The following is a 13,248-nucleotide window of genomic DNA, read 5'->3' as shown; positions in this document are numbered from 1 at the left end:
AAAAACATGCTAACCATGCTCAACTCCATGCTTTCCATCTACCATCACCTGTCCCCAATTTATCAACTCCCATTCTCTTTGAACCCCTCTAATCAGACTGTTTCATATACCACTCTACTAAAATTGTTTTTGTTGAGCTCACCAATGACTTCCAAATTGCTAAATCCAGCAGTCAATTCTCAGTCCTAATTTTTCTTAACCTGTGGCGGTATTTGACGGAGTGAATCACTCCTTCCTCTTTGAAAGCGTTTATTCACTTGGCTTCATGTTATCACATTCACTGAGTTTGTCTCTTACTCTTTGTCTGCTCCTTCTTAGTCTCCTCCTCTGATTCCCCTATTCCCAATTTCTAAATTCAGGAGTGCCCAGAAATCTTTAACCTTTTCTGTCCTCTATCCGCACTCAACCCCTCAGAAATCTCATTTGGGGCAGCTCTCAAATTTATATTCCCACACGAAATTTCTCCTCTGGATACAACCACAGTCAGTTCTGCTCTTTAACACTTATTTTGAAAATGCAAATTTACTCCAAAGTGATTGATATTAGGGAACAGTTAGAGCATAAAGCTAACTTAAAAATTGCTTTGACTTATGCAAATTTTGTTCTACCATGCATGTATGTTTCTCAGGAGAAGAGATTTTAATTTTGTTTTATTTGTTTATTTAGTGGCTGGGTTTTATGTTTTTGTTTTTTTGGTCATATAAGTGTACCAGGCATACAGTAGGTGCTCAATATTTGTTAAATGAATGAGTAAATGGGTTCAAGAGATCCTGTAAAGTCTACGGGGTTATATGCAAAGCTTTTTGTACAAGTGTAATTTTCTGAAGAGAGAGACCATACTTTTCTTTGGATTTTCAAAGGGATTCCTATCTACCCACAAAGAAACAGAGTAATAATATAATTCTAACAATGACCCTTTAGGACTTTTTTCTGACCTTCAGAAGTAGCCTACATTACTTAAAATGCTCATATAGGAATGATAATGCTATAATATTACTTATGGATTCAAAAAATAAACCCAATTATTTAAAAAGAAAATAGAATTTGGAATTTAAAATGACAGTATTGTTATTGTTTTTGCTGGCTTTGTTTAATTTTTTAAATATCTCTTCATATCTTTATTACAATGGTATTAAACATTTATGTAGATTTGAACTCAGAAAAGCAACTTGTAAATCATTCATAATTCTACTGTATAATGTTTCTATTTCACAGTATACTCCTTGAGGCTCCTTTCTATGCATGAGAATTATTCTTTATAGATGAACCAATCTTTATGTAATACAAATAATAGTCTCCTCTTTTTGTTCTTTGTAAGTTTTAAGTATATGCAGTAGCAACTGAATTTTTAACGTGAAAAAATGAGAACTAAAGAAAAGCAAAACAGTCTACAGAAAAAATAAAAGTTGCTTAAAAGAAATCCTTGCAAAAAATATATTATTCACAGAAGTCTTTAACCCTTTATTTATGCCCATATTGTTCTTATTTTGTAAAATACCGTATATTTGATTACTCAGTTTCTAAGAAATATTCTAGGAATAGAAAATTATAAGTGGAGAACAGAGTAATTGCTACGGATAGTGACACTCATGACAATAAAAAGAAGAAGCTTGACAAAAGTAGAAAAAATAGAGACTAGCTTAAATATACCAAAAGCAGAGCAATATGAGGCCATTTAGTATGGGTGCAAAATAGCCCTAAACAGCTCAATTGTGCCCAAGGTCATGGTTTTACACAGTCACTATAATAAAAGTAATAAGAATCACTGAGGGAGAAAAGTATTGTTTTGTAGTAGTCTCTGGATTAAGAATCAACCCAGGTAGTCAAAATTTTAAAATAAAATTAATAAAGTTTCAGATACTAGAAATATTTGGCTCTTTAGAGTGATCCATTTTCCAAGATTTACTGCTTAAGTTCTATAGTGAAAATATTGGCTTTTATATTGAGAAATACATGTCTTCAAATGATCTGATAGTAAGATGTGTGGCTCAAAGAAGAGAAGGAGGGTGCATTTATTTAATTACAATACTGCCCTTTGTGTTTGGTGAATGGTGACAAACTAGAAGTTTAGGTGAAAGATTTGTATATAGATAAAGGGAAAATAAGGATAATTATTAGGTGGTGATTAGAATTCTGTAGAGAGAGAGAGAGAGATTTAAACAGGAAGGAACTTAAATAGAGACTGTGGAAATAATTTCCTGGTTTCCTCTTTGTCATCCTTAATCTAGGATGAGCCAACACTTCAGTCAAATGGACCCAGCCCATACTTCATGGAAACCAATCCCAAAGGACAAACTTCTGGGCCAGTCTTGTTTCAAATAACTGAATATTAGGTATACCTCATTCTTGTTGACATGGTAGCCCACATTCTTCTAAGCCCTTCTCATGATTCTCCTCTATAGGAAGGGAAATGCTATATTGCCATAGCTAGTAAGATAGTGGATAACTTTATCTATTCCTTGTTCACAATTAGTTGAAGAATTATTCATTTGCTAAAATTACTATAATTCAAAGAAAAATTACCTTTAAGGCTGTTTTGAACTTCTAAAGCTATATCGAGAGCATTAAAGGGCAGAACTGGTTCGTTGGCAATTTGTAAAATCACTTCTCCTGAGAGCTGAAAGAAAAAGAAAAAAACACTAGCAATTAATATTAAGGTTTTTTTTTTTCCCATGATTTCATACACTTTTATACACTTATCTGGAGTAAGAAAACACAGAGGGTAAATTTATTTTTATAAAATCTCTTTTTCTTTTAAAACTTTTTAAAACTTTGTTTTCCTGTAAAGAAAAAAAATCTTCAGTATATTTTTCATGTTTCAGAATAGTATAAGGAAAAATAATATTTTCTTCCTTTTGGGCTAGAATATTAAGAAATAGCTTCCCTAGTTGAAGGAGTTGTAATATGTAAACTTCAAAACAATTCTTTATAAAACAGTTCAGAATGTCACATGATAAAACAATCAAGAACAACTGCAAATCAATAGCTGATTATTGGACCAAGTAAAATTCCAGACAAAATTAATGATCAATTTATTTCATGTAAGATATAATTTAATTTTAAAAATCCTTTCAAATCCACATACTATTTTCCTTCATGCTTTGCTATATTTGTAATCAGCTTTCCAAAATTTAATATCATTTATACATCTTGGAGATCAATGTTTAAATTAAATTCAAAAAAAATTAAATGGCATCCCCCAAACTCATACCTGGAATTTTCACACATGCATATGTCTCCACCACTGCACTCCAATTGTGTCTGAAAACCAGCATATGCACTACAGCTGAACTAGCATCTGCTTAATACACTGAACGAGTCATATGCATTTTTATACATCTCAAAGGAACTTAGGGCTGGTGGCAAATGACATTGTTACCCCCCATCCCCAAATGATATTTAATATTTACCTGGGTTTAACAAATGTCCCTACATCTTTTATAACACTGAAGCTGGCACGCAGGGAAATCTGGCTGTGTTGATGTTATTAATGCATTATGAAATGTTGTTAGTGAATGAAAACATTGTCTCGTGAAACTACACAGGGGAAATCACACTAACTTGAGATGGTAAAGAATACATAAAAGAAATATCTTACAAGGAAAATGTGATGTTAAATATTCAAATCTACATATTTAACAAGGGTCAAATTCCATTTAGTATTTAAAAGTTATATTTCCCAGTTGTTTGAACAATTTATATCATAATGAAAGTACAATTCAATTTGGTTCTTCCTCTACCTGCTTGAGGAAATGTATTTCTTAGGAGTAGGAAAATGAAACACCTCTGAGATCCTTTTATTTCTTTGAGGTATTTTTCTCCCAAATGTAACAACCACTTCTCCCCAAATGTCTAAGGTACTTTTGCAGCATTTTATCCCCATCATATGATCACAAAAATCCCGCGAAACTATCTACTTTGATTACGCTGTACTTTAGGAAAAAAGCATTGTATGCAATATGTTGATATGAATCCTGTTTCTATCCCACTCCACCCCAAGCGAATCATGCAAAGAACACCGATATTTGGAAATAAATTATTTGTAAAAGGAAGGTTTAAAGAAGATTAAAAGGCATTATGGTTTCTTTTTCCAATTTGCCCTGGAGAATAAAAACCATAAAACGTACATGTTTCATTTACACTTTTGGAATCTGGAAACCACACATTACAAAAGATTAAAATGAAAGAACGGGGAGGGAGGAGAAAGGCAACTTCTCTGTGTGTTGCTGAAGAAAGCTGTTTTGTTTTGGCTTTCTGAGACATTTGGCAGCTAGAACAACTGGAAATATAAACCAGCCACCTTGCTATGTCTCAAAAAGAAGCTGGCAACAAATACTGGGACTTCCAAGGCACCTGGCCTACAATAGAATGTTTCAAGTAAATCAGCTTTATTTGCAGCTTCATAAGCAAGGGGGAGATTTGTATATGCTTTGCCATGCAGTGAGAATAGATGAGCCATACTGCATACTCTTCTTGACCATTCTGGAATTCACTCTTATTCAGGCATGCCAAAGTAACTTTTCCTTATATTTATATAAGGCCCCATTCTTTTCAAAATGCTTTATACTCATTTCATTACCTCATTTAATTATCCTGCCAAGCCTAGAGGCAGATAGTGATAGAATTAATCCTGCATTGAAACCACTGAGTATAAACCTTACTGGGTTGTGGTCCAAGATGGTAACATAGGAAGTTCCTAAATTAACCTCCTCCCATAGATACATCGAATCTACAGCTTTACATGAAACAATTCCCTATGAAAAATCCAGCTGAGTGACTCCTACATGTTGGAGGAACAACAAAAAAACCCACACTGAAATGAATAAGAGAGGCTGAGACACACTCCTGCCATAAAACCCACCCCATCACACTGACATACAATAGGGAAGGAACTCCCAACTCCCAATTTCTCCTTTAGGAGAAAAGGGTTTTGACCCAACATCTAGTACCCCAACTTTTAAGACTTCCATCCAAGGCTCAAACCCCCAAAACATCTAGCCCTGAAAGCCAAAAGGGCTGTGTCCACAAGATATACAACACTACAGCCAACAAAGAAACAGTTCCTAATGGATTCAAGAGGACTCACTTTGGTTCTCTACCTATAGCTTAGTACAGAGGAAAATGCCCATCTCCCAGCCTTTCCCTGAAAGAGGCCTATTTGAATACTTTAAAAGTTGCTGCCTGAGGGTCATGCTTCTAATTTAGCTCTAGGGACAGAATGCAATCCTCCCTGGAGATCAGGGAAGCCAATAGATTCCATCTCAGCATTCTCCCTGTTTATTTACATATTTCAAAAGCTGCTCCCTGAGAGTTTGGCTTCTGATTAGCCTGCATCTAGATGTTGACTGAGATCTTCCCCTTTGGGACACTAACAGGTATTAGCATACCATCAACTACTGGGAGCCACTAAAAAAAAAGGAGGAGGCTTGGACAATCACAAAGGTTTGAGATACAACTAAGAGCTAGGGCTGGGCTGAATGATAAGCTTCATATCCCACATGAGACCATTCTTCAAGAATGGAAGAAGGGGCTGTTTCATCTAATTCACAGAAACCAACACAGAGAATCCGAGAAAATGAAGAAACAAAGAAATAAGTTCCAAACAAAAGAACAAGATAAAACTTCAGAAACATACTTTAATGAAATGAAGATAACTGATTTACCTGATAAAGAGTTCAAAGTACCATCATAAATTTGCTCACCAAAGTCAGGAGAACAACACATTAACAAAGTGAGAATTTCAATAAAGAGAGAGAAAAATAAGGAATACCAAACAGAAATCACAGAGCTGAAGAATACAATAACCGAACTGAAAAATTCAATAGAAGGTTCAGCAAAAGACTAGATCAAGTGGAAGAAAGGATCAATGGACTTGGAGACAGGGCAGTGGAATTCATCGAATCAGAGGAGCAAAAAGGAAAAAAGTGAAAAAGAGTTAAAATAGTGTAAGGTACATATGGGACACCATCAAACACATCAATATTTGCATTATATGGGTCCTGAAGAAGAAGAAAGAGAGAAGAAAGGGGCAAAAAGCTTATTCAAAGAAATAATGACTACACCTGAAACTAACAAAATATTGTAAATCTCTATACTTCAATTAAAAAAAAAGAAAGAAAGAAAAAGGAAAACAGTAGGACTAGATCACTTTAAAAAAAAAGAAGAAAAAGAAAAGAAAAGAAATAATGGCTGAAAAATTCCCTCTCCTAGGGAAAGAAACAGACATCCAGATCTATGAATCTTGGATGGTTCCAGATGAGATGAATCCAAACAGACCCACATAGAGACACATTAAAATTAAACTGTCAAAGTTAAAGACAAGGAGAAAATCTTAAAAGCAGCAAGAGAAAAAACAAACTGTTACATACAAGGAAGCTCCATAAGAATTTCAGCAGATTCTTCAGCAGAAACTTTGTAGGCTGGGAGAGACTGGGATGATATATTCAAAGAGCTGAAAGAAAAAAACTCCTAAGCTAACTAAAAATACTCTACCCAGCAAAGTTGTCCTTCAAAATTGAAAGGGAGTTAAGAGTTTTCCAGACAAGCAAAACATAAAGAAGTTCATCACCAGATGTCTTAGAAGATAAGTTAAAGGAAATTCTTCAAGCTGAAATGAAAGGATACTAATTAGGAATAGGAAAACATGGAAATATACATTTCATTAGTATAGGTAAATATATAGTTAAATTTAGAATACTCTACTCTTTCATGGTGGTTGTCAAATCACTTATAAATGAAGGGTAAAAGACAAGAGTATTAAAAATGACTATAATGATAATAATTTTAATGGACTTACAAGATAAAAGATAAACTTGACATCAAAAACAAAAAGTGGAGGAACGTGCTCTTAAACCAAGATGGCGGAGTAGAAGGATGTGCTCCCACTCCCTCTTGCGAGAACACCAGAATCACAACTAGCTGCTGGACAATCATCAACAGGAAGACACTGGAACTCACCAAAAAGGATGCCCCACATGCAAAGACAAAGGAGAAGCCACAATTAGAAGGTAGGAGGGGCGCAATCATAGTAAAATCAAATCCCATAATTACTGGGTGGGTGACTCACAGACTGGAAAACACTTATACCACAGAAGTCCACACACTGGAGTGAAGGTTCTGAGCCCCACATCAGGCTTCCCAACCTGGGGGTATGGCAATGGGAGGAGGAATTCCTAGAGAATCAGACTTTGAAGCCTAGTGGGAATTGATTGCAAGATACTGACAGGACTAGGGTAAACAGAGACTCCACTCTTGGAGGGCACACACAAAGTAGTGTGCACATCAGGACCAAGGGGAAGGAGCAGTGATCCCAGGGGAGATGGAACCACACCTACCTGCTAGTGTGGGAGGGTCTACTGCAGAGGCGGGTGGGCAGGGGGAGCTGTGGCTCACCATGGGGACAAGGACACTGGCAGTAGAAGTTCTGGGAAATACTCCTTGGCCTGAGCCCTCCCAGAGTCTGTCATAAGCCCCAACAAAGAGCCCAGGTAGGCCCCAGTGTTGGGTTGCCTCAGGCAAAAGAATCAAAAGGGAGGGAAACCAGTGCCACCCATCAACAGTCAAGTGGATTAAACTTTTACTGAGCTCTGCTCACCAGAGCAACAGTCAGCTCTACCCACCACCAGTCACTCCCATCAGGAAACTTACACAAGCCTCTTAAATAGCCTCATCCACCAGAGGGCAGAAAGCAGAAGCAAGAAAAACTACAATCCTGCAGCCTGTGGAACAAAAACCACATTAACAGAAAGACAAGATGAAAAGGCAGAGGGCTATGTACCAGATGAAGGAACAAGATAAAACGCCAGAAAAACAACTAAATGAAGTGGAGATAGGCAACCTTCCATAAAAAGAATTCAGAATAATGATAGTGAAGATGATCCAGGACCTCAGAAAAAGAATGGAGGCAAAGATAGAGAACATGCAAGAAATGTTTCACAAAGACCTAGAAGAATTAAAGAACAAACAAACAGAGATGAACAATACAATAACTGAAATGAAAAGTACACTAGAGGGAATCAACTGCAGAATAACTGAGGCAGAAGAACGGATAAGTGACCTGGAAGACAGAATGGTGGAATTCACTGCTGCAGAACACAAAAAGGAAAAAAGAATGAAAAGAAATGAAGACAGCCTAAGAGACCTCTGGGACAACATGAAACACAACAACATTCACATTATAAGGGTCCCAGAAGGAGAAGAGAGAGGGAAAGGACCAGAGAAAATATTTGAAGAGATTATAGTCAAAAACTTCCCTAACATGGGAAAGGAAACAGCCACCCAAGTCCAGGAAGTGCAAATCACTGAAAGCAGCAAGGGAAAAACAAAAAATAACATACAAGGGAACTCCAATAAGGTTAAGAGCTGATTTCTCAGCAGAAACTCTACAAGCCAGAAGGGAGTGGCATGATATAATTAAAGTGATGAAAGGGAAGAACTTATAACAAAGATTACTCTACCCAGCAAGGATCTCATTCAGACTTGATGGAGAAATCGAAAGCTTTACAGACAAGCAAAAGCTAAGAGAATTCAGCACCACCAAACCAGCTCTACAAAAAATGCTAAAGGAACTTCTCTAGGTGGGAAACACAAGAGAAGAAAAGGATCTACTAAAACAAACCCAAAACAATTAAGAAAATGGTCATGGCAACATACATATCGATAATTACCTTAAACATGAATGGATTAAATGATCCAACCAAAAGACACAGGCTTGCTGACTGGATACGAAACAAGACCCATATATATGCTGTCTACAAGAGACCCACTACAGACCTTGGGACACATACAGACTGAAAGTGAGGGGAGGCAAAAAGATATTCCATGCAAATGGAAATCAAAAGAAAGCTGGAGTAGCTATATTCATATCACTTAAAATAGACTTTAAAATAAAGAATGCTACAAGAGATAAGGAAGGACACTACATAATGATCAAGGGATCAATCCAAGAAGAAGATATAACAACTATAAATATATATGCACCCAACAGAGGAGCACCTCAATACATAAGGCAACTGCTAACAGCTATAAAAGAGGAAATAAACAGTAACACAATAATAGTGGGGGACGTTAACACCTCACTTACACCAATGGACAGATCAGTCAAAATGAAAATAAATAAGGAAACAGAAGCTTTAAATGACACAATAGACCAGATAGATTTAATTGATATTTATAGGATATTACATCCAAACACAGCATATCACACTTTCTTCTCAAGTGTGCATGGAACATTCTCCAGGATAGATCACATCTTGGGTCACAAAAAAAGCCTCAGTAAATTTAAGAAAATTGAAATCATATCAAGCATCTTTTCTGACCACAACACTATGAGATTAGAAATGCATTACAGGGAAAAAAAGGTAAAAAACACAAACACATGGAGGATAAACAATATGTTACTAAACAACGAAGAGATCACTGAAGAAATCAAAGAGGAAATCGAAAAATACCTAGAGACAAATGACAATGAAAACACGATGATCCAAAACCTATGGGATGCAGCAAAAGCAGTTTTAAGAGGGAAGCTTATAGCTATACAAGCCTACCTTAAGAAACAAGAAAAATCTCAAAGAAAAATCTAAACTTGCATCTAAAGGAATTAGAGAAAGAAGAACAAACAAAACCCAAAGTTAGCAGAAGGAAAGAAATAATAAAGATCACAGCAGAAATAAATGAAGTAGAAACAAAGAAAACAATAGCAAATATCAACAAAACTAAAAGCTGGTTCTATGAGAAGATAAACAAAATTGATAAACCATTAGCCAGACTCATCAAGAAAAAGAGAGGACTCACATCAATAAAATTAAAAATGAAAAAGGAGAAATTACAACAGACACTGCACAAATATGAGGCATCCTAACAGACTCCTACAAGCAACTCTATGCCAAAAAAATGGACAACGTGGAAGAAATGGACAAATTCTTAGAAAGGTATAAACTTCCAAGACCAAACCAGGAAGAAACAGAAAATATGAACAGACCAATCACAAGTAATAAAATTGAAACTGTGATTAAAAATCTATCAACAAACAAAAGGCCAGGACCAGATTGATTCACAGGTGAATTCTATCAAACATTTAGAGAAGTGCTAACACCCATCCTTCTCAAACTCTTCCAAAAAACTACAGAGGAAGGAACACTCCCAAACTCATTCTATGAGGCTACCATCACCCTGATACCAAAATCAGACAACGATACTACCACAAAAGAAAATTACAGAGCAATATCCCTGATGAAAACAGATGCAAAAATCCTCAAGAAATTACTAGCAAACAGAATCCAACAACACTTTAAAAGGATCATACACCATGATCAAGTGGGATTTATCCCAGGGATGCAAGGATTCTTCAATATATGAAAATCAATCAATGTGATACACCATATTAACAAATTGAAGAAAAAACATACGATCATCTCAGTAGATGCAGAAAAAGTTTTTGACAATATTCAACACCCATTAATGATAAAAACTCTCCAGAAAGTGGGCATAGAGGGAACCTACCTCAACTTAATAAAGGCCATATATGAGAAACCCACAGCAAACATCATTCTCAATGGTGAAAAAAAGAAAGCATTTCCTCTAAGATCAGGAAGAGGACAAGGATGTCCACTCTAACCACTATTACTCAACATAGTTTTGAAAGTCGTAGCCACAGCAATCAGAGAAGAAAAAGAAATAAAAGGAATACAAATTGGAAAAGAAGTAAAACTGTCACCGTTTGCAGATGACATGATACAATACATAGAGAATCCTAAAAAGGCCACCAGAAAACTACTAGAGGTAATCAATGAATTTGGTAAAGTTGCAGGATACAAAATTAATGCACAGAAATCTCTTGCATTCCTATACACTAATGATGAAAAATCTGAAAGAGAAATCATGGAAACACTCCCATTTACCATTTCAACAAAAAGAATAAAATACCTAGGAATAAACCTACTGATGGAGACAAAAGACCTGTATGCAGAAAACTATAAGACACTGATGAAAGAAATTAAAGATGATATCAACAGATGAAGAGATATACCATGTTCTTGGATTGGAAGAATCAATATTGTGAAAATGACTATACTACCCAAAGCAATCTACAGATTCAATGCAATCCCTATCAAATTACCAATGGCATTTTTTATGGAACTAGAACAAATCATCTTAAAATTTGTATGGAGACAAAAAAGATCCCGAATAGCCAAAGCACTCTTTAGGGAAAAAAACGGAGCTGGAGGAATTAGACTCCCTGACTTCAGACTATACTACAATGTTACAGTAATCAAGACAATATGGTACTAGCACAAAATTGGAAACATAGATCAATGGAACAAGATAGAAAGCCCAGAGATAAAGCCACGCAGCTATGATCAACTAATCTATGACAAAGGAGGCAAAGATATACAATGGAGAAAAGACAGCCTCTTCAATATGTGGTGCTGGGAAAACTGGACAGCTACATGTAAAAAATGAAAATAGAACACTCCGTAACACCATACACAAAAATTAACTCAAAATGGATTTGAGACCTAAATGTAAGACCAGACACTATAAAACTCTTAGAGGAAAACAGGAAGAACCCTCTTTGACATAAATCACAGCAAGATCTTTTTTGATCCCCCTCCTAGAGTAATGGAAAAAAAAGCAAAAATAAACAAATGGGACCTAATGAAACTTCAAAGCTTTTGCACAGCAAAGGAAACCATGAACAATACGAATAGACAACCTTCAGAATGGGAGAAAATATTTGCAAACGAATCAACGGACAAAGGATTAATCTCCAAAATATATAAACAGCTCATGCAGCTCCATATTAAAGAAACAAACAACCCAATCCAAAAATGGGCAGAAGACCTAAATAGACATTTCTCCAAAGAAGACATACAGATGGCCAAGAAGCAGATGAAAAGCTGCTGAACGTCACTACTTATTAGAGAAATGCAAATCAAAACTACAATGAGGTATCACCTCACACCAGTTAGAATGGGCATCATCAGAAAATCTACAAACAGCAAATGCTGGAGTGGGTGTGGAGAAAAGGGAACCCTCTTGCACTGTGGTGGGAATGTGAATTGATACGGCCACTATGGAGAACAGTATGGAGGTTCCTTAAAAAACTAAAAGTAGAACTACCATATGACCCAGCAATCCCACTACTGGGCATATACCCAGAGAAAACCATAATTCAAAAAGACACATGCACCCCAATGTTCATTGAAGCACTATTTAAAATAGCCAGGTCATGGAAGCAACCTAAATACCCATCAACAGACGAATGGATAAAGAAGAAGTGGTACATATATACAATGGAATATTACTCAGCCATAAAAAGGAATTAAATTGAATCATTTGTTGAGATTTGGATGGACCTAGAGACTGTCATACTGAGTGAAATAAGTGATAAAGAGAAAAACAAATATCGTATATTAACGCATGTATGTGGAACCTAGAAAAATGGTACAGAAGAACCAGTTTGCAGGGCAGAAGTTGAGACACAGATGTAGAGAACAAACGTATGGACACCAAGAGGGGAAAACCACGGAGGGGTGGTGATGGTGGTGTGCTGAATTGGGCGATTGGGATTGACATGTATACACTGATGTGTATAAAATTGATGACTAATAAGAACCTGCAGTATAAACAAACAAACAAACAAAATAACTAATACCAAACTTTCTTTGGGTTATTTATATGAAATATGTTAATAGAAATTTTTCAGACATTACATGAAATTTCTAAAAATCTTATATGTTCTGGTATTATAAGTCATAATTCTGGTTATTACTTTAAAATGTATATCTCAGAAATAACAATTCTTTATCAATTGCATTATTATGAATTTTCATCAAATATTTAACCGTGGTCATTTTTAAGTCTTTTGTCATTTACAGACAGTTCTGGGTGTATTCTGATGCTTTTGCAAAAATGTTTCTATAAAAGGGTTTCATCTTCAAGGAATTCATGGAAAAGTCTCTGACAAGTACAGGTTTCTGGTAAATGACTATACTGCTGAACTGAGTGAATAAGCATTTTCAGAACTCTAATGGAAAACTGATGAATTCATAAAAGTGCTAACAAAAGATCAAGATAAAAAAAATTAATTACATGGGACTGAGTGGACTGATGAGGATGATTATAATTTTTGTGACTCTCTGTTTGAATAAAAAGAAAAAAAATCCCACAAGGACTCAGAGGCAAAAAGTATACAAATCTATTTTCAATGCAAAGTAAAGGACCTATTACAGTGGAAGATTACTGGAC

The 13,248-nt window shown here is 35.7% G+C and overlaps 1 protein-coding gene across 1 annotated transcript in view; it reads right to left on the bottom strand.

Annotated features, from left to right (window-relative positions):
* The window catches only part of NAALADL2 (N-acetylated alpha-linked acidic dipeptidase like 2), a 1,062,845-nt gene that overhangs the window by 101,406 nt on the left and 948,191 nt on the right, over positions 1–13,248 (bottom strand). The window contains exon 12 of the mRNA XM_019946140.3: positions 2,524–2,617. Within this exon, the coding sequence (XP_019801699.2) occupies positions 2,524–2,617 (94 nt within the window). The remainder of the gene's footprint in view (positions 1–2,523; positions 2,618–13,248) is intronic.

Source organism: Tursiops truncatus, chromosome 4 (assembly GCF_011762595.2).
Source record: "Tursiops truncatus isolate mTurTru1 chromosome 4, mTurTru1.mat.Y, whole genome shotgun sequence".
NCBI lineage: Eukaryota > Metazoa > Chordata > Mammalia > Artiodactyla > Delphinidae > Tursiops > Tursiops truncatus.
The sequence above is the reverse complement of the archived record's forward strand: the minus strand, read 5'-3'. Positions and strand labels throughout refer to the sequence as shown.